A 27,990-nucleotide genomic window follows, 5' to 3' on the forward strand; every position below is an offset into this window, starting at 1 on the left:
TGCTGTTTCAGGAAATCTTGTAATTTTTGTATTTGAAACATCAAGGAAATGTTACGAACAAAATTGAAGAGGTTTCTTGCCTGATGTTTTGCATAGTCATTAACACTTGTTGCAAGGTAGGAAAACTAGAGCATGTATGTAAAGGTCTTAATTATGTCACTCCACATGAATGTTGTATCTGTTCAAAATACAGTTATTTCTGATGACATTTTCTCAGAAATATTTTTGCCTTCAGGGCTCAGTAGAAGAGTATAAACTAATCTGTATTGATTGTTTTCAACTTGCACTCATGAGGTATCAATCGTGTTTTCATATTTAAAGTATTCTTTACAATTGTAGGATGCCGTTCTATTCCATAACACCATCTACTACAACCTTTTATATGGTAACATTGGTGCATCAGCAGAAGAGGTGTATGCAGTAGCTAAGTTAGCAGGAATCCATGATGCCATTATTCGAATGCCCAATGGATACAACACACAAGTTGGTGAACGGGGACTCAAGCTCTCTGGTAAATCCATAAATGTTCACATTCTTTGCACTCTTTTTGCTGGCTCCAAACTATGTATGCATTTAACACAATCGCTGAGTTGTCATTATTTTGACGTTCTTAGCAGGCATGTAAAATGTGTACAGTTAAATATTAATAACAATAGCTCAAGACCTCTGTAGTCTAGAAGCTATTTAAAGGAATATATTTTCAGGGAAAATTAAGTACAGGTTGAACCTCTCTAATCCATAACTCTTTTGTCTGGCAAACGCTGTAATTTGGCATGATTTTAGTTAGCCAGACGACCACTTATCATGGGTGTGGCCAAGTTTCCTGTGTTCCCATAAAGTTTGTTTACAGCTCCCAGTACAGTCTCTGTGTTTTGTGCTGTTATTTAGTTGTAATTTATCCCTAAATGTCTTCTAAGAGCCCATTAAGCAGTGGAAGCGTTGGCAATGTGCTAGAAAATATTGACCTCCTGTGGTCCAACAAATTCTCTCATCTGGCACCAGTCAGGTCCCCAGGATGCTGGGTGAGAGAGGTTCAACCTGTAATGTCAGAATTACATATACTTCTTTCCTTCTGGTCTGATGTTTTGGGGTAGTAGAAAAATATGTATGAATAGAATTGGAATGTCTGATGTGTGTGTTTGGATGATGTATGTTGCTGCTTAGTGAGGAGCAAATATGCTGTGCTCCAAGTCCTAAATAAGGGTGGAGGTGAGAGGTGGGTGAAGTGTTGAACAGGGAAAAAAAAGGAGGGCCGCGTCTCAGTGATGACCCGCACCACTGGGATTGATTTTGCTGTTACGAAACTGATGGTGTTATAGCCGTGGCTTACACGACGCTACTAACAGGAGGAATAGGATTACACCCAAAAGAAAGAGAAACACCCCCTGAGGTTTTTCTGACTCCCAGTAGTTATCTAAAACAGCCCACGGGTTGGTGGAATTCATTGGCTGTTGTTTATCCTGATTTCTAAGAGCTGTTATCTATCCCCAGGAAGTGAGAGTTTCGAGTTTTAGGGGATAGGGCTTAAGGGTTAATAGGAGAGTGTGACGTACAGATACAAACAAACAAACAAACAAACTGTCCTGTAGAACACAGAGGTTCAGTGGACCACACTTCCCAGCTGAGACAGCTTGCTTTCAGAACTTCCTGGTCACTGGGTCAAAACCCTTACAGGGGTTCTGGGACGTCTTTGCCTCAGCCTTACACGTGACCCTTACAGGCTCATGAAACTAAAGACACGCACACAGTAATACACATAGCTATGGCAGGGTACTAAAAGGAAAACCAGAGATAAAAATGCAAATGCTAACTTGTACTTACGCAGCTGAGCAGGTACAGGAACAAAACACTGCATCTGGCTATCTAAGCTATACTGTTACACATTTCTTCATGGTACCAATAGGTATTCACGCACTACTCTGTTTAACTTGCGCGCAGGCGGGAGGAGCAGCGAAGGATGATCAGTCCTTGTCGCAGACAGCGTCCGGTCTCTACAGAATTTGGGAATTCCTCACCCTCCTTATGTTGCTGCCTCCCTTTATGGTCCTGCTGTTTGCTGGCTCCACCCAAGGCCTGACACATCACATCCTGGTTGCTTCTGCTTCTCTTTGCCTGCAGCCCCTCTCAGCCCCCCTCACCATTTTACACAACCATACATCTCATGCTTATTTTTTCCTTTTAAGGTATGCAGCTGGCCCTCTGGGCTGCTAGGTCAGAGGCCATGGATCTTTCCTGTGTAGGTTTTTCATGTTTGTCACTTTTAGACGGGGGTGGGGAAGGCTGCAGATAGTGCAGTCTGCAAGCAATTCAGTAAATTCCGTTGCTGACTGATCTAGACTTGCCCAATTCACTTGGTTCCACAGTTCTTGGTGTGGGATTAGTGGTTTAGCCTGCTTGTGCTGAGCCATATTTCCGTATAACAATTTAAAAGGGTCTCTGGACCCTGCCTCCACCCCACGTACCTCATTGTGTTGTTCAAGTGCCCATACAGTTCACCCTAGCATGCTCGAGTGTGGCCGTTTACTTAAGGGTCACCAGGTAATTTTGCACACTTAGGTTGTATTAAAGGTTTACCCAAGTGTGTATGGAATTTCCGAGTTTGGGTTTTTAAATGTAAATGTGCAGCGTCTAACATTGCTTGGAGGGGCGGGTGGGTGGGGCAGTAGTATTATGGAGTTTGTTGGTACAGCATAGTGAAAATCGATCCTTCTCATAGTAAAATGGATTTTATGGTAACTTGCTATTTTGAATTTGGTATAAATGTAATACATATTTTAGTGTGGCCTCTCATGATCCTGGGCCCCCAGGGCCCTGTTCTGTCCACAAATACAGCAGAGACCACTCCAGTTCCAGGAACCCGTACTTCTATTATGTGTGAAAGTCCCCCCACTCTTCTATAGACAGTTGATCACAGAAATCCCTCTCGCTCCCCAGCTACAGGGGAGCAGAGCCTACCACATCCTGGCTCTTCCTCTTCCTCTTCCTCCCCCCCTACCCTGCCCTCTACACTCTACCAGCTGCCTTAAATAACTCCTCTGCTTCAGGGGCTCACAGCTGCCAACCATCAGGCCTGGGTTTGCTCAGTCAGCTCCAATGACCTTCTTAGGGCGGGGCTGACATAATAGAGCTTTGTTGCAGGGTCTGTGGCCAGTAATCTGTCACAACATGCATTGCATTCTGTCAGTTAAGGTTGCTGATTATATAACATGCCTAATACAAAACCTAAAAAGCAAGGAAATAAAAAGTTAATATACCCTATGAGGCTCCACGCGGAGGCACACAGCTCACCTAGCAGCACAACCACTATATGCTGTGGGGAATGTACCACAAGTGTAATTCCATAGAAGGGCCAGCATTTCAACATCACCCTTCCAAAATTCCACCTCCATTCAACAGTCAGACCTGACTATCTCCTCTCTAGTCCCACCATTGCCCCTGCTATGTAGTTGTGTACGATTATGCGTATGAATGTTAGAGGAAAGTATAGGAGATAGAAGGCTGACATCCTTACAGGACAGAATTAAGTGGGTGATAGTGAATGATGGACAGCTGATTGCATAGCAGTTAAGAAATGCTTGGCTGTCTTGCCCATTAGTAGGACTTTTGGGGTGGTGGGACGTGGGGGGTTAAAGATGTAGAATGTTGTGGGTTTTACTGATGTGTGTATGCACATGTATGTATTTTTGATTGAGCATTTCAACCTTAACTACCTCTTAAAAGTAAAGTTTTTTATTGAGAAATAAGCTATTAGGTTTGTGTGCCAAGACATTGTCAGCATTAACCTATGAATTTTACGTGTTGAATAATGCAAACTGTGATCAATGTTCATCTTGTGGGATGAAACAATTTTAACAAGAATAAATGTTATATTTTAGGTGGTAGTCTGTATTCTTATGGTTCTTACAAATGTTCTATAACATATAACTTCATGAAAGTAGAATTCATTTCATGAAGTACTACTACATGTATTTCACTAATTGAATTGATTTTCTGTGTTTAGATATTGTAGAAAGTGTGGTGATGATAAAATGCATAGGTGCGTGAATCCATTTTCTGTGCCAGGTTTCAAAGATGTAAGGCTGCCACCTGTTTTTCACCAAATCTATAAGGCAATGTGTATAAAGGTGTTTACGTTATTCTTAAAGTACATGTTGAAAGAAAACAATTTTCCTATTTATAGCATATTGTTATCTTAAAAGTGTAAAAGTTCTTAAGTGCTTTTGTCCATGACTAAAGCCACTTGATAAAGTTGCAAGTTTAAATGAAATATATGAGAAGTTTAAAGTCAATATCTAAAAACTGGCATTTTTGGCAGTTGCCTTATTTCACAAGGAGTGTTTAATTCTTTTTTTAAAACATCTTTATTTCATTCATGTGACAGTCTAGAAGAGGTGGTGGAGAAAAGTGGGTTATCAGAAGAGTAATTGCATGGGATGAAGGCTGTATGCGTAGATGGTTGGGGGAAGATGTTCCAGGTGTAGGAGCAAGCATGGAGACATTTGTTAACACTTGAAGGGAAGCAGAATTTGTATAGCCATAGGGTTTAGTGAGGGAGTAGAGGAAGATGAGATAAAGCAAGACAGAACTGTGTAGAACTTTGTAGATAGGGATAAAAACATTTTGGCCAATAACCTTGTATGACAGATTGGGTCACAGAGATCCCCTTAAGCCTGTTATCTAATGGGAAGATCATACCACAGAGCCTACCTACCTAAATTCTGGGGGTTCCCAGCGTCCTGTCCTGCTGAGCCAGAATCTCTTGTCTCCTGCAGCAAGGCAGATAGTTGGGATAACAGCCCCTAGCAAAGCAACACAGAAACTGAGAACAGCTCAGATCTGGGAAGACTGTTGCAGGAACTTAACACAGCACCTTGGTATGCAGCCATCCATGGGATCAAAGCCCTAGATAAATCCATTGTAGGGATTATCTTCATTACATGGTGGATTCATGCTGCAGTGCTCGATCCTCTGGCCTTTGATTTATTGTGTTTGCTGAGTCATGATAAATTGACTTCTGAGTTATCTCCTGTTGACTATGGCCCTCCACCAGGAAGGGAAAGAGTAGGTAGAGTTGACAGGGAAGTGTCGGTTGCCAGTCTTACTGCTTGGAAGACACTGCAGTATGTTGACTTCAGCTATGTCATTCATTTTATTTTAATTTTTTTTTTTTTTTTATAATTGGAGGTACACATCTCCTAGAGCTGGAAAGGGACCTCAGGACGTCATCTGGTCCAGTCCCCTGCCCTCTTGGCAGGACCAAGCACCATCCCTAACATCTATTTGCCCCAATCCTTAAATAGCCTCCTCAAGGATTAAGCTCTCAACCCCAGGTTTAGAAGGCCAATGCTCAAACCACTGAGCTATCCTTCCCCCCCATGTTGGGGATTGATGGGCGTGGGGGACATACTGTAGACAAGGCCTTACTCTATTTAGAAGTTTCACACAGAGCAAGCTCATAAAGTTGTTCATTCTCTTTATCAATGAAATAAAGGGTTACACAGAGGATGACAAACTTTTCAAAGATAGGCTACATGCCCCAATTTGCATAAAGTATATATGACTTAGGTCTTCCTATTCAAAAACATATTTCCATAAAAGTATAGATGTGCAGCATCACATGTTTTATATGACTTGCAGGATGCAAGCTGGCTGTATTCTTACACTGTTCTCTCCCGTACTGCTAATATCTCAAACCTTGTAACTCCAAACAGTGGCCCCACCAATGGTCAGAAATGCCTGTTGTAAAATTTTGTGTCTCAAAGCACACATCTCCCATTAGTTCTGGGAAGAAGTTATTACCTCTCTAACCTTGAGTGTCTTCTGACTAAGCCTTTTTGAAAGTTTGAGACATTGACTCCATTTTTTCACTTTGCACTGTCACCATGGTGATTTTGACTGCACACACAACACACTTTTTATGAGGGAAGCACTTAAATTAGGTTGACGCTGCAATTTTAAAATTTATTTGGCCTGTTTTAAGGCTTTCATGTTGAAACACAAAATATGTTTGAAAAAATTTTATTTCCAGAGAGGTAGCCTTGTTAGTCTGTATTCTAACCAAACTAACCAGCAGTCATGTAGCAATTGAAAGACTAACAAAATATTGTATTCAGTGATGAGCTTTCGTGAGGCAGACCCACTTCCTCAGATACCTCCAGATATGAAGAAGTGGGTCTGCCACACGAAAGCTCATCACCTAATACATTATTTTGTTTGTCTTTAAAGTGGTACATGACTGCTGGTTTGTTTTGAACAATTATGTACAGGTTGAACCTCCCTAGTCTGGCATCCTCAGGATCTGACCAGTGCTGGATGAGAGAATTTGCCAGATCTCAGAATGTCAGTATTGTCTAGGAGCATTACCAACTCTTCCACTGCTTACTGGGCTCTTAGAAGACATTTGGGGTAAATTAGAGTTAAATAGCAGCAGAGAACACTGAGAGCCAGGACCAATGGCTGTAAACAAACTTTATGGGACCATGGGAAACTTGGTCACACCCGTGATAAGTGGCCATCCAGCTATCTAAAACTGATGGATTATAGACATTGCCGGATGGGAGTATGCCAGACTAGAGAGGTTCAACCTGTATCACTGAAAATCATAGCGATTTGAATTCTCTAGTTGGCAAAGCAGTAGTTGGGGATGTGCTTTGGTAGTGTAGTGAATAGAAGCTCCAATCACAGAGTCTTATGACTGGAAGGGACTTCAAGAGGTCATCTAATCCAGTCTTCTACAGTCATGCTAGAATTCATTATTCTCTGACAGGTGTTTGTGTGACCTGCTCTTAAAATTCTCCAATGATGGAGATTCCACAACTACCCTAGACAATTTATTCCAGTGTTTAACCACCCTGACAGTTAGGAAGTTTTTCCTAATGTCCCACCTAAACTGGCCTTGCTGCAATGTAAGCCCACTGCTGTTTGTTTTATCAGAGGTTAAGGAGTGCATTTTTTCTATTTTTCTCCTTGTTAACAGCCTTTTATATACCTCAGTTGTGTCCCTTTGTCATCTCTTCAAAATAACCCCTGTTTTTTCACTCTACCCTCATAGGCTGTTTTCTCTCAACCTTTAATCATTTTGTTGCTCTTCTCTGGATTTCCTCCCCCATTTGTCCATATCTTTCCTAAAATGCTGTGCCCAGAACTGGTACCAGTTGAGGATTAATCAGAATAGATGAGAGTGGAAGAATGACTTCTCATGTCTTGCTTACAACACTCCTGCTAATATAGCCCAGCATGTTTGCTTTTTTTGTAAAAGTATAACACTATTGACTCTCATTTAGCTTGTGGTCCAGTGGCCTCCCCCAAATCTGTTTCTCCAGTACTCCTTCCTAGGCCGTCATTTCTCATTTTTAGGTATGTGGGTAATGGATTGTTCCTTCCTAAGTGGAGTACCTTGCATTAGTCCTTATTGAATTTCATCCTATTTACTTCAGTCCATTTCTCCAGTTTGTCCAGATCATTTTGAATTTTAATCCTCTCCTCCAAAGCATTTGTAACCCCTCCCACCATGACATCATTGCAAAATTTACGCTTATGCTCTATGATACTGAACTGAACTGAATCTCAAACCGATCTCTGTGGGACCCTACTTAATATGCCCTTCCATCTTGCTGGTGAATCATTGATAACTACTGCCTGAGATGTTTTTTTTCCAACCAGTTACGAATCCTACCTTGTTGTAGCTTCATCCCTTGTTTGTTTCTCTAGTCACTCACTTCTAAGACTAAATTAGATGAATATTACAAAGTGGACATTAATAGTAAACATGTATCATAACTACTTAGTCTGATCAAGATAAAAGGGAGGCTTGAGCCCATACTTTTAGAAGTACGGTAATCCCCTGTTATACATGATTTTGATTTGTGCTTAGCTTGCAATAACACGACTTAAGTGCAAATTGAAAGTGCTCCAGCCCCTCAGCTGGGGGAAGTAGGGCAGATGACCCCAAGATGGGGGAACCCAGTGGGCAGAGAGGTGGGAGAAACCCAGCCTCTGTCTGCCTGCCCAGCTCCCAATTGCTATTCTAAAAAGTTCCTTTTGTTGAAGTAAAGTAGTGGTGATCATTGTCAAATTGTGGGATGTCAGGTGTAGCAAGCCAACAGTGCACTTGCATGTTTTTAAACTTATTTTAAATGGCCTTGCTTAATGTGGGCAACATTCAGTCAAATCAGTGAACTCTCATTTCTCTGGTGTCAGTAAATTAGCTTTAAAAAGCAGAAATATTGCATGATGATTCTCCTCACTACTATAATGCTGAAATAAAGGGTACAATGGGGAGAAGTGTTTTGGGTTTTTTTTTGTTTTTGTTTCTTAAATGGAAACTTTTATCAATTAACTGCACTCAGTAAAATGCTCACCCGACAGTAAACATTGTGAAAATTAACAGTTTACATAGAGAGTGAACAATAAATATGAAAACCAGTTTTAGCCTATGCTGGCAATATAAATTTAATTTTTTAAATATTTGTCTACAGTTTTAAGCATTGCAAATACAAAATCATCTTAAAATATTCACCAAACATTGCTTTGCTGGATTGTGCACAAAATAAAATGTGGAGCAACTGTATATTCTGCAAACCATCTACAAAAGAGAAGGCCACCATTATGGGATCACTGTGTATATTTAAAGCACAGGCTCTGGCAAATAGTAATGTTCTTCATGCTAGATATTTCTTGAGAGAAGTAAAAATAACATCTTGGGCAAATAGTGCTACTGCTGTTCATTGCTCATCTTAACCACATTCTAATATGCATGGATTACATTGAGTAAGAGATGCATCAACACAGGATGGTAGGGATTAGTGAACAACAGAACTACAAGATAGAAAAGGGGGTACTTAAGGGGATCATATGTTGGGAGTGGGAGGTGTTACGTATTGTATATGCAAGAACTTCAGGCTGCTGTGAGCAATTTAAGACTGATGTTTACACTGCTCTAAAGGACATTTAGGAAGCACCTGAGTAAAGGCGAATAGTGAAAGGCTAGCTCTAAGTGAGGTTTTAGAAATTTGGTTGGCAGCAAGTGATGTTGAAATGTTCATGTGATGATGGGGGGCATTTCAGGCAATGAACATTGTATATGACTGTATAGTCCTGAATCAGGAGGAGTAAGCATGAAACCATTCCAGTACCCTACACACTGGAGTCTGAGTTGTATTCCTGGCTTTACTGCTGACCTGTCTGATCTTGCACAAGTCACTTTACCTCTCTGCATCTCTTTCTGTGTCTGCAAAATGGGAATAATGATTCTTAGCTTCCTTTTAATACACTTTAAGATATTTATATGAAATAAAAAGTGTACATAAGAAGACGTATTACTTTAACTGTCTGCTGGGCACTCTTTTTTACTCTTGATTACTGTCGCCCCCACTAAATTATGTTCTTCCTCGAGTGTCCCCGTGGGTGCTCCACGATAGGTGTCGGGCTTGCCCCGGCGCCGCAGGTCGGATCTTCCCAGCAGTTTCTGCCGGACCGCGCATGAGCCGGACCGCGCCGCTCCCTTGCGCGCTCCCAGCCACGTGCGCAATCCGGTCCCCGCCAGTTCCTCTTTAACCGCCATCGGCTGCAGACGGAATTCGCTCAGGCTACAGCCAGAGTTAGCATATTTAATGTTTTTAAAGTGTTTAGAGTTTCTTTTTCAGTCTTTTAGCTTAAGTTACCTTGTTATTGTTTTCAAAAAAAAAAAAAAAGAAGAGAGAGTAAAAAGTAAAGTTTTACAGCCTTAGTAGCAAGCAGAGCAGTGGAGGCCCGGGGACGTAAGGCCATTAGGCCTCCTACCACGGCAGGCTGAGTCCGAGAGGGGAACAGGCACAGAGAAGGTGCTATGTACCCTATTAACAACTCAGACTCGTCACAATGTCCTCTTCAGGATTCAAAAACTGTGTCATGTCGCGAAGCGATGCCGGCCTCCGACGGGCACAGTCAGTGCATTAGGTGCCTCGGGGAATCTCATGTCACCCAGAAATGCTCCTTCTGCGCAAAGCTCAGAGCCAGAGCAAGGAAGGACAGAGAGATGCGGCTGAAAATGCTGCTCTTTGACAAGGCCCTCCAGCCAGACGTGCCGGAGCGGCCTCAGCAGGAGGGACCCGCAGGGGCCCATAAAAGGAAAGCTGCTTCCCTAACGCCATCAGCGCAAAAACGGAGGAAGCTTTCACCAACCCGATCCCTGCCAGCAGCCACAGCGAGCAGGACGGGTGGAGCGCATAGCCCCCAGCCACAGTCACAGCTGAGCGGCGGCGGCGTGGAGACGCACGTGGCAGAGGCTGAGCCTCTGATAATCAAACAGCCGCCCTGCACTGCGGGCAGGGCGGCGGCCAGGCAAGCGCCGGAACCGGTGGCACCGCAGCTAGTGGCACCAACCCCCGGGAAACCGGCGGTGCAGAGCTCGCAGGCATGCGGGCTGCAGGCACCGGGGGAGACCACCCGTGGGGCACCGCAGCGGAGCGTGCCGAGCGCGGCACAGACAGCGGGGCCGAGATCCCCGACGCGGAAAGGGGCAGAGCCAGCCCCACAGGGGAGGGGAAAGGCAGCACAGAAAACCCGGCACCACAGCCCTTCTCCAGACAGGGCTGCAGGGTTCCTCGCTCTAAGCCCTCCACTTATGCTGCGGACTCCAACGAGGCGGCAGGGATCACCTCCAGTATACCCTGAGCCCCCATCCCCGTTCCTACAGCCAGCCTCACCATGGCTCGGCCCACCATCGCCCTTCCTGGGCTTTGAACCCCTGGAGTACTGCCACAAATCAGTCTCTCCATTATCTCAATCACTCAGATGATCTCGCTCCCCCAGACGCAGGGGGTATGCGCCTCCAGAGTGGTCCAGGTCTCCATCTCCGGAACAGTGCCCGTGTTGCCATGGTCGCCCCTATCACGCGGGGCATAGACGCCATAGGCATACTCCCAGGGACAGATCCCCCCAGACAGTTCAATATCCCTGAGGGCAATCGCGGACGGGGACGGAAACGCAGATATCTCAGGGGGAGTTGATTCTGGAACCCCGAGATTTTCCCTCGCAAGTATCTAGCGAGAGGATGTATCACCGTCAACAGGACCCAGAGGGATCCAGAGAGGCTTACCCTCGCAGTTCCTCGCTATCTTCCCCTGACGAGGCCACGGCCTCAGGGGACGTCCATCCTCCGGATGATCTCAAATAGTTCCAAGAGCTGTTTAAAAGGGTGGCCTTCACGCAAGGCATCCAAACAGCAGAGGTGCAGGAGAAACACCATAAGCTCCTTAAAAACTTGAGACCTCCAGCCTCTTCCAAAATAGCTATTCCGCTTGATGAAGCAATCATGGAGTCCGCCACCACAATATGGCAGACCCCTGCGTCCACTCCGCCTATAAACAAGAGAGCGGATAAGAAGTACTTCGTCCCGGCGAAGGGCATGGAGTTCCTGTTCAGCCACCTGCAACCAAATTCTCTGGTGGTGGAATCGTCTCAACAGAGGTCGAAAACTTCTCAGTACAAGACAGGGGGAACGGACAAAGATGCCAAGAAACTAGAGTTGTTCAGCAGAAAGGTCTACTCCTCTTCTACCCTACTGTTGAGAATGGCGAATTACGCAGCTCATCTAGCGAACCATAATTTCGACAACTACGCCAGGCTGACTTCCCTCATGGACTCGCTTCCAGAGGACAAGAAGCCGGTGCTCAAGGCCATCGTGCAGGAAGGCTACGCAGCCTCGAGAACAGGAGTTCAGATCGCCCTAGACGTAGCAGATACGGCAGCACGCTCAACAGCTACGGCAGTGGTCATGTGCAGGGAGTCCTGGCTCCAGACATCGGGTATCCTGAGGGATCTGCAGGCGAAGATTGTTGATCTCCCCTTTGACACGCAGAAGCTGTTTGCTGAATCAACCGACTCGGTCCTTCATTCCAGTAAAGACTCAAGAGCTACTCTCAGGACCTTGGGGATTTACACCCCTCCATACAGAAAGAAAAAGTATTACCCCCAACAAAGACGATACCAGTATCAACCACAGCATCCCCGGTACCACAGGGGCTACGAGCAAGGGTGACATCAACAGCACCAACAGCTCAGAACTCCCAGGCGACGTTCTCAACAGAGCCATGCGTCCTTGGGGCAGGGCCAAAGGCCACAAGTTTGACACACAGATCCAGGGCTGCGCCATCACTACCATCGCGCAATGTCATCCGAAGCTATTATTCCACCATCGCCTCTGACCATTCTACGACCAGTGGCAAAAGATCACCACAGACAAATGGGTACTAGAGATCATAGCCACGGGTTACGCGATTCCCTTCCAGTCGCTCCCACCGCCACGACCTCCACCCAGACCCCACCTAAAGGACGCCTCCCACGAAGTGAGACTCAAGCAGGAGGTAGACCATCTTATGCTTATAGGGGCAGTGGAAAGAGTGCCGGAGCAACTCCGAGGGAAAGGGTTCTACTCAAGATACTTCCTCACAGAGAAGAAGACAGGAGGCTGGAGGCCCATCCTAGATCTTCAAGGCCTCAACCGGTACTTGCGCAAGCAACGCTTTCGGATGATCACAGTCACCTCTATACTTACGGCACTGGACGATGGAGATTGGTTCGTAGCCCTCGACTTACAAGACGCGTATTTCCACATAACTGTTCACCCGGCTCACAGACGCTTTCTCTGGTTTATGGTAGGCAAAGAACATTTTCAGTACAAGGTTCTGCCGTTCGGCCTCTCCTCGGCCCCCAGAGTCTTCACCAAGACCTTGGCAGTGGTGTCAGCCTACCTGCACAGACAGGGGGTGTTTATATTCCCATATCTGGACGACTGCCTACTGAAAGGGGCCTCGAAGGAGGAGGTACTACGCATGATACGCGTCACAGCAGACACGTTCTCTTCGCTGGGCCTGGTCATCAATCTGGCAAAATCAAAGATAGACCCCGCACAGGGCATAGAGTTCATAGGGGCACGTATAAATTCCATCACAGCAAGGGTTTATCTACCAGATGCCCGCTTTTGCGCCATTGGTTCCCTCGTGCAAGTCATCACCTTCAGCCCTACAGTGCCGGTTCTGACGTGCTTACAGCTGCTGGGCCACATGGCAGCAGCAACATTTGTGGTACAGAACGCCCGATTGCATATGCGCAGCATGCAGCACTGGCTGGCGAGCGTCTACAAACCGGCAGCACACACCATCCACAGGGTGGTGTTGCCCACGACAGAGGTGCGCAGATCCCTGCAATGGTGGGTGAACCCCAAGAACATGCTAACAGGGGTGCCCTTTCACCAACCACAAATATCTGTTTTTCTCACTACCGACACCTCCCACATAGGGTGGGGAGCACACATGGGCGAAAAGGTGACGCAAGGACCGTGGTCCTCCATGGAACAGTCACTGCACATAAATATACTGGAGCTCAGAGCAGTGTTCAACGCCTGCAAACACTTTCGAGACCATATACAAGGCAAAGTAGTTGGGATCGGTACAGACAATACCTCCACCATGTTTTATATAAATCGGCAAGGAGGAACTCGGTCCCGTGCCTTATGTGTGAAAGCAGTCCGATTGTGGAACTGGTGCATCGCCAACAATATAACCTTGAAAGCCTCGTATTTACCAGGCGCTCACAATGTGAAGGCAGACCAGCTGAGCAGGCGCTTCACACTCACACACGAGTGGCAGATCCATTCCGATCTGCTACGACCGATTTTTCACGCATGGGGTTTTCCCCAGATAGACCTGTTTGCCACTCAACACAACAAGAAGTGCCCACAGTACTGCTCCAGGGCAGGACTGGGATGGGGGTCCCTGGGGGACGCATTCGCGATCTCGTGGAGGGGCCCCCTGCTCTATGCATTTCCTCCCACAGTGCTTATCCACAAAGTCTTGCAGAAAGCCAGGAGAGAGAGAGCTCGAATGATCCTAGTAGTCCCAACATGGGATCGACAGCAATGGTTCCCCTTACTCCTGCGCATGTCGGACCGTCCACCGATGCCCCTCCCGGTGGCACCGGATCTGCTCACGCAAGCCCAGGGGTCCATAGTGCGTCCACACCCCCGAGGCCTGCGACTGAAAGCATGGTTAATCCATGGCTCAGCTCCCTAGAGAGCACATGTACGGAGGGAGTGCAACAAGTCCTAGAAAGTAGCAGGAGGACTTCCACCAGGAAGACCTATAAGCAAAAATGGACTCGATTCCCTGCATGGTGTTCTACCAAGCAATTAGCCCCCCTTGCTGTGCCAATACCTGTAATATTAGAGTATTTACTGGACCTCAAGGGAGGCGGACTCTCCCTATCCTCGTTGAAGGTCCACCTTGCCGCTATATCGGCTTTCAGACATGAAGAGGAAGGGCACACGGTGTTTGCCCATCCCATGGTTACCAGGTTCCTCAAAGGGCTGGTAAACCTATACCCCCCTCGGAAACCGCTTCCACCTTCGTGGAGCTTGGACCTGGTGCTTAATGCGCTAACGGGACCACCGTTTGAACCCTTAGCCACGGTTTCCCTCCGTCTCCTTACGAGAAAGACTACCTTCCTTTTCGCAATCACGTCAGCTCGCAGGGTGAGCGAGCTTGCGGCAGTTATGGCAACGCCACCCTGCACAGTATTTTCCAAGGAGGCGGTAACCTTACGGCTGCATCCAGCCTTTGTTCCCAAAGTTTCTTCTGAGTTTCATATTAACGAACCTATAGTTTTACCCTCATTTTATCCAAAGCCTCATACCTCCAACAAAGAGGCACACCTACACCTCCTGGACCTGAGGAGGGCGCTGGCTTTCTATATAGACAGGACTAAGTCCTTCCGGAAAACGGATAGACTCCTAGTCTCTCTCGCTCCCAAATCAAAAGGAGAAGGTCTCTCTTCGCAGAGAATCTCGAAGCACATCGTATCCTGCATAAAAATGTGCTACGAGCTTAGAAAGACTCCTTTACTGGCCCCGCCTAGGGCTCACTCCACTAGGGCGATGGCGGCATCAACAGCCTTTTTCAAGGGCGTTGCGCTAAAAGACATTTGCAGAGCGGCGACCTGGTCATTCTATGACACCTTCGCCAAGCATTATGCCCTTCACAGGGTATTCCAAGAGGATACCCGTCTCTCGACAGCGGTCCTCTCGGGGACAAGCTGCACATAAACCAATTACCCACCTCCTATCTTGGGTTACTGCTGGGTAGTCACCTGTCGTGGAGCACCCACGGGGACACTTGAGGAGGAAAGAGAAGTTACTCACCATAGTAACGGTGGTTCTTCGAGATGTGTCCCCGTGGGTGCTCCACCACCCGCCCATCCTCCCCGCTTCGGATCTCTGTTTAGTATTTTTCAGGAGCATCCGAGGCGGTTGGTCAAGGAACTGGCGGGGACCGGATCGCGCACGTGGCCGGGAGCACGCAAGGGAGCGGTGCGCGCCGGCGCTTGCGCGGTCCGGCAGAAACTGCTGGAAAGATCCGACCTGCGGCGCTGGGGCGAGCCCGACACCTGTCGTGGAGCACCCACGGGGACACATCTCGAAGAACCATCGTTACTACGGTGAGTAACTTCTCTTTTTGGTGGTTACTTTCTGTCCAACTTCTACATTGATTTTAAAATTGTAACCAGTCTTACATTGACTAACACTTTTGGTGTCACTGCCCAGAAAATGGCTGCTGCTGGTGATAGCAAAAGGTCTAGTAAATCCAGTTGTCATTTCAACTTCAGATGGACTTTAGTTCCATGTGTAAATTATCAGGTAAGCTTCAGTATTCTGATAAGCAAAATGAGCGGATCTTTCTTGTAATGTGGCTGTTATCCCTTCTCTTTTTATATAAAATGGTTGCATGGGAAAGATGAAGGAAAAATGACTTCAGAGACCTACAAATAGGATGCAGCTCTCTTCATCACAGGTGTTAGAATACCATGCCGCGGTGAGCAAGGCAAAAATAACCTTTTTTTTTTCCTTCTCTTTTGCTCAGGAGGGGAAAAGCAAAGAGTTGCTATTGCTAGAGCCATCTTAAAGAATCCTCCTATTATTCTCTACGATGAAGCCACATCATCTTTAGATTCAATTACAGAAGAGGTAAATTTGGATAAAGACTCTAACGCCTTTTCTGCTGGCCCTCCAACGTCCTCTGAAGTTGTTCTGTCATAGCTTGCTTTGTATGTAGTTACTGTAATGCCATTTTTTAATATTGTCAAATGAGAAGTCCTAGAAAGTGAAGAATCTCTTTTTCCCCAGAGACCAAAAGTAGAGAAATGCTAAGGGTATGTCTATACTGAGATAAAAAAGACCATGACACTGCTGTCAGAGCCCAGGTCAACTGGTTCTGGTTCAAGCTCTGGCTCCGGCTAAGGCTGTGGTTCACAAGGCTATAAAATTGCAGTGTTGACATTCAGGCTGGGGCTGATGCCTGATCTGTGAGATTCCCCCGCCTTTCCCTTGCACAGTCTGAGGTCCTGGGCTCCACCCAAAGCCTATAGCCACATGAGCCTGAGCCCTGCAAAGCTTGAATTTACGTGGCCAGCTATACTCATGCCACAGGCCTCTTACTGCCAGAGCACTGCAAGGATACAAAATTTGTGTCCTCTTTTGCATCTGCAAAAATAAGTTGCACATATTTGTGGATATTCACACATTTGCAGGGTTCAAGATAGAAAAATGTTGTCTATATCCATAACTGCAAATATAAAATAGATCTCTGGATTTGCAAGCTGCTCCTTATTGCAGTGTAGATTTTACCTTGAAATTCCCAACCAAGATAGAATTAGAGCCAGAAATGTCATGTCTGCATCTGAACTTCTGACCTGTTTAATAGTATGACATCCTGTTGCAACAGTAAGCCTATGCCACTAAAGCTGTGTCTACACGTGCACGCTACTTCGAAGTAGCAGCACTAACTTCGAAATAGCGCCCGTCGCGGCTACACGCGTCAGGCGCTATTTCGAAGTTAACTTTGACGTTAGGCGGCGAGACGTCGAAGTTGCTAACCTCATGAGGGGATCGGAATAGCGCCCTACTTCGACGTTCAACGTCGAAGTAGGGACCGTGTAGACAATCCGCGTCCCGCAACGTCGAAATTGTGGGGTCCTCCATGGCAGCCATCAGCTGGGGGGTTGAGAGACGCTGTCTCTCCAGCCCGTGTGGGGCTCTATGGTCACCGTGTGCAGCAGCCCTTAGCCCAGGGCTTCTGGCTGCTGCTGCTGCTGCAGCGGGGGATTCATGCTGCATGCACAGGGTCTGCAACTCGTTGTCGGCTCTGTGTATCTTGTGCTGTTTAGTGCAAGTGTGTCTGGGAGGGGCCCTTTAAGGGAGCGGCTGGCTGTTGAGTCCGCCCTGTGGCCCTGTCTGCAGCTGTGCCTGGCACCCTTATTTCGATGTGTGCTACTGTGGCGTGTAGACGTTCCCTCGCTGCACCTATTTCGATGTGGTGCTGCACAACGTCGATGTTCAACATCGACGTTGGCAGCCCTGGAGGACGTGTAGACGTTATTCATCGAAATAGCCTATTTCGATGTCGCCACATCGAAATAGGCTACTTCGATGTAGGCTTCACGTGTAGACGTAGCCTAACTGTTGCAGTTGCTAATGTAATCATGGTGTGTGAAGCCTATAGGCCATTTTTAATAGAGGAATTTAGGTGCTATTCAACACTGGTTACAATATAAGTCATTTAAATGATTGTGACAATGCAAAATAGAAAACCATTGACGCATTGTGGAGCATCACACTGAGATGCAAGTCAGGTATGCATAACCTGCACTGCTGGTATTAATTTATATTCAGTTCATTGGAAGGGCTGTGAAACATCAGGATGTTGTGGCACAGGTGTCATGACACGAACACAGCAGCTGCATCTGACTTAATAACTACAACTTTGTTCTAAATACAGAAATCTCAGCAGTAAAAGTAATTTCGTGAACTAAGCACATTTTCTAAACCAGAGCTAAATAATTCTATTTGCCATTCTGTGGATTATTTGACATACGTTGACCACTGATCACTAGATTGCGCTTATTTTACAGACATAGGGATGTCATTTAATGTACACTTTGCACATGCTTCTGGTGTATAATAGAAATAATGATCCCCCTGTCTAAAGTAAACCACTTCCCTGAACTGGTGTTTTTGTTATTTGTAACAAAGATTTCTGAAGAGTACTACTTTTTTCCCTCTCATTTTGCTATATTTATTACAAGGTTGCTGAGCAAAGCTGAATGTTTGCACATTACAGCTGCACTTTAAAGGCAGCAAACAAAAATGAATTCTTTCCAGAAATGGGTATCTTGTAATCACAGTGTTTTCTGTCAGAGCCCAGGGTGTAAAAAATCCACACACTCCTCAGTTGACATAGCATTTTTGACCTAGCCCCCCAGTTTAGATGATGCTATGTCACTTAGGAATACTTCAGTCAACCTGGGTGCCATTATTTGGAGAGATGGTGTTTATGCATCAGTGGAATATCTCTTTCCCTTAGCACAGGCTGCATGCTTGTGGCAGTTTATACCAACATGGGTTCCATAGCACAGCTATACTGGTAAAATCTCCTTCGTGTAGGCATATCCACAGTCTTGGCTGTTGTTTAATATTTATTGATTTGGAGAAAAAATACCATGCCACTGCTATCAGTGCTGTTTCTTGTATAGTCAAGCTACGAAAGTGTGGGTTTGGGGTTTTTTTTGCTGATGGTGAACAAACACCTCTGTTACTTTGAAATGTTTAATATTTCACAAAGAAATGTCATCTTTCTTGGCTTTCCTTCACATTGTGAAGCTCCACTTTGAGGACTTTTACAGAGCTATTGATGTCTTATTCTAGGTGTTTGTGTTGCTTCTTCCATAAGTAGTCCCACCTATTTCTCAGTGTAGGGCTTTGAATCCTTTACTCATCTTTCATTAAAACTTTGTTTGACATGTTACATGACCAGATTTTGTTTTTGCTCAGGTGCATGAACATGTGTGTGGGTGTACACCCCCCACACACATGTAAACATGCATGTGCATTCTTAATTTTGCAGAACATTCTCAGTGCCATGAGAGACCTAGTGAAGCACAGAACAACTGTTTTCATTGCACACAGACTATCAACAGTAGTTGATGCGGATGAAATCCTTGTCCTGGATCAGGTAAGAAATCACTTGTTTAATGCAACTTTGATGTTATGTGAATGTTTTAGTGACTGTTGTGTGTTTGAAACCTACAAATTATTTCTGAGTATACAGAACCAAACTGCCTTTGTTGAAAATGAGCCATGTTTGAAAAATCTGTTTCAAGTTATATTTTTTTCTTGGAACAATATGGGTAAGAAGTGTTGTTAGCACACACGTGTGCCTCTACTTTTGTATGTTGTAGTGCACTTGTATAATACCTTAACTACTCATAGTTTACTCGTGTTTCCATGGATTACTGTAAGTCAGATTCAGATGGCAATCTGATATTTGTTTAAGGTAGTGTATGACCTACCTCTTTCATGAATATCTGTCATGCTGGATTCATAATGTGTTGCCCCAATTTATGTTTCATTTTCCTTGCTCAATGAGAGTAGCCATTTTTCAGATACGCCCTTTGTTCCTCATTTTCAATAGAAAAAAGAGGGTAGCGTGGTCTGTGTTTTTGCAGATAAAACTGTTGCATGATTGTTTAGTATAATTACAGTAGAAATCTGAGCATCACTCTTTATTGCGGACAGTAGCTCTAGAAAATTGTAATTATTCTCTGTCTTTCTCTCCACCCCGAAAAAGAGACCCTTTCAGTATTTGCTTAACATCTCTGTTCAGCCATCACCTTATACTCAATTTATCCTATGTCTGCCTTCCCCTCTGTTACAATGTGTGTAACAAAAATAAAATAATATTGCTAAAAATCAGTTATTTTTAACTCAGTAGATATTAGTGATGTAGATTTAGTGTGTCGATTATGGATCTTTTTACATTTGTGAAAGGTAGTATTGTGTGCTGTTCATCTGTTTTTATTTACTCTTCATATGCTTGAATGCTTTGGAATCTTCAGTGATTAAAATTATATATGTAAAAGAAAACCTGTTTCTTTTGTATGTTAAATGATTTCTGGAATTTCTTAACATGAAACTTTCAAAGTGATTTAACGGTATTTCTCAATATCATTGAGATTCAGATGGCAGAGACAAAATTAGATAATGGGGTAAACTCACTTCCCACCTGTCTGTTTGCTGCTTTTGCTAAATATTCAAATAGCATACATTCGTGTACCTCTACTTTTTCTATAAAAAGCCATACCTAGCACAACATTTAGTGTCGTTTATAACTGTATATAATGAGCCAATCCGTGAATTACATAATGTATCACAACACAGTCAGAGTGTGTTTTGAATTAAAGCATAATTGCTGGGGGGGTTTTTTTGTTGTTTTTAAAAAGCAGAATTAAACTAGTTCATTAGTGTTAGCTGAACATCTGGGAGGCTTAGGTTCATCTCTGGTCTTGCTTTTCCAAGCTTCTGCTTCAGTAGAAACCAAGTGATGTGCTCGGTCAGGTAACATGATGTATGATTCCCTGTTGGCAGGCTGGTTCATGAAGCATATTTGATGCGTTTGTGAAGGGGACCTTAGTAATAGCCAATCAAGTAAACATCAGGAAAGGAAAAGAAGCTGGAAAATTGTATAGTCACTTTGCTGCATGATGTAAATATTACATCACAAAGTTTAGTATTTTCTCCGTATATTAATGAGTAACCAAAATAACACATTTATGGCTTTTACACAGTCTCATAAATTATCTGTTTTTCGGACTCATGGAAATGTGTACACACACTCTCTCTCTCTTTTCCCCCCCCGCCCCCAATACAATTTTGGTTACTGAATTTTCTGACATAGGAACAAAACATAGGGTTTGCACCAGTTTGAACATAAATCCTGGTTTTAAACCAATTTGGTTTAATTGTGCAAATTCCAGCATGGACATTCTTATTTTTGGTTTAATAATAGTTTATTTCAGTTTAGCATAAATTTATTCCTAGTCCACCTTCACTCAAGATAAGGCAGATTTTTTTTTTATTTTGGAACATCACTGTGTCTTTGCCCTGGTTTAATAATTATAATAAATCTTAACTCTTAAAATAGGATTAGTACTATATATAAAGCTGTACCATTAATTTAAATTGACATTGTTTTTTGCGTACCAAGCTGTGAGCTTTGTCCAACTGAGAGCCATGGATGGCACCTAATTTTTATAACCCAGACAAGATTTCAGCTCTCTAGGGAGACTGAGTTCCTCTCTCTGAGCCTGTCCCTGTGGATTTCGCCTCCTAATTAAAGAGGAGGATTTCTGTGAGCTACACTGCAAAACTGCCTGGGCCATACCTTTGTCACTTACATACTCAAGAGAGCTGACAGTGATTAAATACTAACTTTATATATGTTTTACAGGGTAAAGTTGCTGAACGTGGTAGTCATTTAGATCTTCTTGCCAGTCCCAGCAGTCTCTACTATGAGATGTGGCACACACAGAGCAGCAGAATACTAAATAGTAATAACAATCAGAAATGGGAAGAAGGAAATAACCATATGTCCAAAGAAGAAGAAAGGAAGAAACTTCAGGAGGAAATTATTAACAGTGTAAAGGGCTGTGGAAACTGTTCATGCTAAGAGTGTGATTAAATTTCTGCTGCTGGTTCAAAGGGTGATACAAGATTGCACTGAAGCACAGCTCTGGTTTGAAAACATAAACAATTCAGACTTTCCCTGGTTGGTCTTGGTTTTTTTACAGTATCTCAGCACAGCATAACTTCCTTAACCAAAGGATTTATTTCTACTTCTGTCAGAATCGCTAATATTTAATGAGGTGTATGAGAGCTTTTGAAAAACTCTCACTTTATTGCTAATCAACAATACATATTTTTAAGGCTGTTTCAGACGTGTATCTCTTTTACTGGCAATCACTTGTCAAGTGAGCTAGATTATTTCAGCTGGCAAAGACGGAATTGTTTGAGCTCTATCATTAAGTGGTATACAGACTTGTTCGTATTTTGTTTTCCACCAGGAGTGGTTGGTTAAAAATGTTTTATATTTTTAATGTGATTCAGTAAACTTGAATTTGTATGCTATAAAATAAGATGTACTTAGTTGTTAAATGACTCTCTGGCTTGAAATAATGTGTTTCCGTTTTAAAGAACATCAAATAAAAAAACCTTTAGTAGCAACTTCAAATTCAGAGCACCCCTGCTCATTCCTCCAAAACAACTTTGTATTTTTCTGTCTGGAAAACTTCATAATTGTACCATTAAAGAGGAAATAATACATATTTTTAAGGACTATTTAAAATCCTAATTAACAGAATATAATTTGACATAACATAAATGTTGTAATGCAAAACATTATAAATTATAGCTTCCCCTCTATTTACTTGCCAAGATGAACATGCAGTGTTCTGTGTCTTTGACATATGTTGTAAAACAACTCCATTCTGTTTTATTTCAAGCATTTAAATGCCTAGGGAGCATTTAAAGTTCAGTAAGATTAGCTTGTGAAGGAATGGTATATTTTTGTAATTTTTTCATGGTTATTTGAGAAATCAGCCAAAATATTGTTTGGGCTTTTGTCCTAATAACCATATAGGTTTCTGTACCCCACCCCCAAACCTATAAAATTCTGCGAAATCTTAAATCCCTCTACAGCTTGCAAGACCTCATATGAGTGGTCCCTAAAATTGTTATCTCTTTGGGCTTATCTGCACTGGGAGACTTATCAGCATATTATATACTGGTATTCTAGTTTCACCCTTGGTATATAAAATCTGTATGGGTACTGCTGTTACAAAATAGGAAAACTTTTTTTTTTTCCTGGTTCAGCTTCTGTCACTAGTAGAATGAATGTCTCCAAAAGGGGCATCATACCAATATGCAGTATAATTATGCTAGTAAATTTCCCTATATATATAAACCCTTAGTAATTAACTGTTTGGAGGAGATTCTTGGATGCTGAACTCAAATCCTGTCAGTAAAATGCTTCAGTCACCTTTAAAGATTTGTTAAGGTATTTACTTTCTAATAAAACAGGAAAGTAACTTCTTCCAAATGAGTAAAAAAAGACGAAGGACAAGACCAAAGCCAGAATTTTCAGTTTTTACTAATCTGGTTGCCTGATTTGTACTTGGTGTTTTGTTTGTTTGTTTGTTTTTTTAAAAGTGAATGGGAGCTGGAGGTCCTCTTTACCTGTGAAAATTGGACACACAGGTACCTCTGTGAGAACACCCAGAAATTGAAAAACCCCCAGTTACTGAACACTTACTAAAATATGGCTGCAAATGTAAATTATTTACTTTGTTTGATTTTGTAACCTTCATTTTACCTTCATTTTAACTTCATGAACTGGTCATCAAACTATCTACAAAAATCTTGTCAAATTAAAGGAGGTTGAGCTTTTGATTTCTTCCTTTTTGGCTAGTCTCAGTCTTGCTATTAAAACTATGTAAAAAGAAAATAATTATGCCAATAGATAACATCTCTGAAATTAAAATTTACAGTAAAGAGAAAAGCAGAAGTAAGGTAAAATCATGTTAATTTGCAGTTTCAGTTCAAATATTTTTGTTTTATGGGCCTCCCTTTATTTTACCTGGTTTTAAATTTATATTATATGTAAATTTATAAATATATAATAAATTCATAATATATCTCTTGGTTTTAAATTTGCCTTATCAGTACAAAGATGATAAACAATATAATAATCTCAACTGCCAGAACCAGTTAGCAATAGTTTGAGACTGTTTCCATTTCAGGTATGATGTAATTTCAAGTATTTAATTTACTTCTATCTACCGCTATATCTACTAAATTATGTACAAAATGTATTTAATAACATTTCAAAATATTCTTTAGCATTTTTGTTGCTTTGACACGTTACTTGATATTTACATGTTTTAGTGATTTGTTGCATGAATACAGCTGTGGTGACAAGTTTTTCTGAATGGACAATTGCCTACCTAGCAGTACCAGGCTTATACATTCTGTTCATTATGTAAATACTTCTAACACTAGCATTATGTTGAAAATAATCAGAAGTGAACCAGTAATTTCTTTGCTAGACTACATGATACACTAAGTGCTGAAATGAAGCTGATGCATTTTAATTACAAAAAGTTTTTGTGTGTACAGTGTACTCCAGAACTTGGAGTGTTACTACCACTGTAGAAGAGGGTCATCTTTTTAGCCAACACATCACATTATGATCAGTTTTGGAGAGGGTGGGGAATGTAGTTTGGGAAGGCTTCTGTACTGATCTTAGTAATAACTGGGGTTTTCCCTTTATCCTGTAACTACAAAAAGAGAATTTACTTAGAAGCAGATAAATGTTGGAAATCTGGAGAGTTTTATATATGGGCTTGGTTTTGTCACTGCTACAGCTCTACCTTACTCCATCAAAAAGATACGAGACAGTATTGCGTCTTGCCTCATGAGCAGTAATGTCAAAGGAGTAGCAGCACTTCACTTATTGATTTTCATGATTGTCAGAGATGTAAAACGTTGGCACTGAATTTGTTAGGGTTGGATTTGTGTGTTCATATGTTATAGGCGTATAGGCTATTCTGAACAGGCATTTGAGAGTATTTCCTGACGTGGAGGATTGCAGCTTAGGAGGACTTGAATACATAGAAGTGTGACAAGTTTTGGGGATGGGGCTGTCCTGTTAGAATCCCTTATTTATGGTGTCTCATGGGGAAAAATCAGTTCATTTTTAAAGCCCTCTTATGGTTGCTCTGAACAGTTGTAGTTGCTGTTAACATAGGGTGGCAGAACTGACGAAACCCACATCTTTACGTAATGTTTGTAAGTCTTGTGGACCAGGAGCAGGTCACTGCTAAAAATTAAACCCGTCTGTTACAGTTTAAAAAACCAAAGCTTGCCATGTTCGCATGAAGAACTCTGGACTAAATAATGCTATTTAAATCCATTTTTGTTTCTAGAAGAATTTATAGCTCTCTAATACTTGTTTAATTATATCTATGTACGTATGCTCATTTGAGATGCATATATTGATTACATAAAATGACTGCTCCTCAAAATATGTCTACCAAGTCTAAATATCTTCAGTGTAGATTTTTTTTAATTCTTAACAGAAAATGGCTCAACACAGAATGTAAGGATAAATACATAATTTGCTACAGTTAGCAAATCTGAGTGTTTTACAAATACGACTATATAATTCACTAGTGCAGGTGGCTTCACAGTTTTATACTCAGCTGTTCTGTCACTACTGATCCATAATAGCATTTTCATATTTGAAATTCAGATTTGAAATTGTCAGTTTTCTTTACAGTGTAAGAAAATAAAATTTGTTATACATTAAATATACCCAGTGTACCCCAAAAGCCAGTCAAAGCCATATTGTATAAACACTTACCTGGAAAACTTCCTATCATAACTCCATTGTTAAGCTGTGCATAAATAATTATAACCAATTAAATGATTTATCTTGTGAATAGAAATGTGTGTCCTGTTGAAGCAGCCCTTCCCACGAGAAACCAATGTTTTGTCAGTAATGTGTTCAGAATAAGAACAGATATGATTTTAATAGCAACTAGTGGGGAGTATGCACTGGATCCACCCAGTTTCAAATTTGTTTTTTAGTAAAAAGAATTGTTTGCAGTGCTCAGTAACTTCAGTGGCACTGATAATCACATATATTGCTTTAGGTTTGCATTAGGTAATCAGAAATTTTAAATAATCAGAGAAAGATAGGTTGATATTGTGCACCCAGATTTTCCTCCACCACTTCAACAGACATACTTATTCAGTGTTAGAAGAAAAACAAAATGATTGATTGACTCCATAAAGAGTTCTGTATTGGCTAGGTCCTATTGAAGAATATCCATGTTCTTAGAAAAAAGCTATTTTTTTTAAAATTTGAAATCACACGTTGTTTATACATTTTACATACAAATACAGCTAAATACTCCCACCTCTCCACCAACTCTCAGCACAAACGTATTGTTTACATTTTGCTTTTGAGCCACATTTTTGAGAATAAATTTCTCTACTCTTGATTTTTCTATCTATCATTCTGGTTTTCCCAGGGGAAATTGAAGTATGAAATACACTTACTGCAATCCAAGTTATCATAAAGTTGTGCTGATGTATTACGGTGCACACACTTGGGCTGCACTAGCAACATTTCATGGTGTCACTTCATTATGCAGTTAGTATGTTTTGAGCTATGCATTGTCTTGCAGAGAGTGTGTTATATTACTGGAGTGAATGAGAAGCATCCCATAATGGATTGTTTAGTTGAGTCTGATTATAGGACTCTCATGCCACATCTTTTAATGACATTATGCAGTGACATCTTGTAAATGTTGACTGACAAAAATGCAGAGGTTAATTTGTAGATTGGGGTGTGCAATAATATTTGATGGGGGGGAGGGCTACACCAGGATTTGGTAAGTGGTCAGGGGTTATACTTTTCTGTGGAGGGGGAATGGGACAGTGATAAGGTGTAGAAGGAAGCTTGGAATAGGAGACTGAGATGAAGGAGAGAGTCAGGAGTCTGAAAGGGAGTTTGGGTGAAGGGGGAGTGTTGTGACCTGGGGCAGTGGTTTGGATGCAGGGTCCAGGAGGGGAAATGGGTCCAGGAGAGGATTCTGGCCTGGGGAGGGGTGCAGTGTCTGGGAGGAAGTTGGGGTTCAGGATAGAGTATGCCAGAAGCAAGCACTGGCTCGGAGGCGCTTACTGAAGCATCTCCCATCTAGCAACGCTCTTAAGCAGGCTTCCAGGCTTTCTAGCAGCCCTATACCACTCCGTGTGACTCTGTGTTATGGGCAAGTCCTTTACGTGCTGCCCCCACCTCCAGTAAAATCTCTCAGCTCCTTTGGATGGAAATCGCTCAATGGGTGCTGAGATATTGTCCTGCACTTCCCCGCCCCCCAGCAAAATCACTCAGCTCCTATTAGCCAGGTATTGGTCAATGGGAGCTGAGAGATTTTGGTGGGTGCAACGCAGAAAGTCTGTTTGCCCCTGCACCCCTGTTCAGCACAGAGAGCCACAGGGAGCAGCTAGCTGTTTTGAGAAGAGTTACTCTGTGCGCGGGTGAGCCAGATTAAAAGGCTTGGCGGGCTGGATCCGGCCTGAAGACCATATCTTGGCTGCCCTGCGTTGTAGAGGATGTTTAAAATATTTTTCTTGCCTTGTAACTTCTATTAATGCTATTTGGAGTTACATGCATACATCTAAGAAAACAGTAATTTAAGATTATAAACTGCTGGATTGTCACAGAAATGGGGAATTGTTGTGAGTTTCATGCTTCTCACTTAGTATTTCATCTGCATTTAAACAATGGTTACAGAGATGTCTGCTTAATGTTCTGTTGATTCTTCTGCTGTGGAGAATTTCCAGTGTCCTCCATCTTCTGTTTATCAGATGGTAGCTCGGTCTGTTGGAGCACCTGAAAAGTTTACAGGTTTTTTTAACCTGTTTTGCTAGGCATTATGGCTGACGCCAACATTGGTTACTGGGGTTTTGGCACCATGTGCATCTTTAATGCCTTCTAATAGGGAGGTCAGAGGGAAAGTTGAATCTTTACTTTCAAAAGCCACATAATAAAGCTTGAATTGAAAGGTTCAGCAGTAGTGTTGTATATGACAAATATACATTTCTGAAAGTTGTATAGAACTACAATTCAGTCATCAGTGTGCTTGGCTCTATTCACGGTACACTTTCGAGTTCCTTTACATAGAGCTCTTCTTCAGGTTTGGAAAATGTAACTGAAAGGTCACAACTAAATGCAAAGTGGAACAGATTGTTTAAAGTTAGCATGTTTCAAGGGACCAGTCATGGTGAAGTGGCCAGCTGACTCTTCTCCACTGATTAGGGGTGGGGTTAAATGGGTTCTAGATTGTTGTAATAAGCCATATATCTAATGTATCTGTTCAGTCCACGATTGTTAGTGTCTAGAAGAGTTGAGATTAAGCTTGTAACAGCAGAAGCCATGAAAGATTGGCACTTTTCATAGCTCGCTGGACAATGTCAATATGGGAGAAGTATCCACTAGATCAGGAGTGGCCAACCCATAGCTCTGTGAGCAATTAAATGCGGCTCCTGCTCAGAGCCACATG

General features: G+C 42.8%; 1 protein-coding gene across 1 annotated transcript in view; it reads left to right on the forward strand.

Annotated features, from left to right (window-relative positions):
- The window catches only part of ABCB7 (ATP binding cassette subfamily B member 7), a 95,054-nt gene extending 71,743 nt beyond the window's left edge, over positions 1–23,311 (forward strand). The window contains exons 13-16 of the mRNA XM_075007721.1: positions 340–511; positions 15,894–15,997; positions 18,933–19,040; positions 21,315–23,311. Coding sequence (XP_074863822.1) covers positions 340–511; positions 15,894–15,997; positions 18,933–19,040; positions 21,315–21,533 — 603 coding nt within the window. The 3' untranslated portion in view covers positions 21,534–23,311. The remainder of the gene's footprint in view (positions 1–339; positions 512–15,893; positions 15,998–18,932; positions 19,041–21,314) is intronic.
- Positions 23,312–27,990: the final 4,679 nt, after the last annotated feature.

The sequence above is a fragment of the Carettochelys insculpta genome, chromosome 13 (genome assembly GCF_033958435.1).
Source record: "Carettochelys insculpta isolate YL-2023 chromosome 13, ASM3395843v1, whole genome shotgun sequence".
NCBI lineage: Eukaryota > Metazoa > Chordata > Testudines > Carettochelyidae > Carettochelys > Carettochelys insculpta.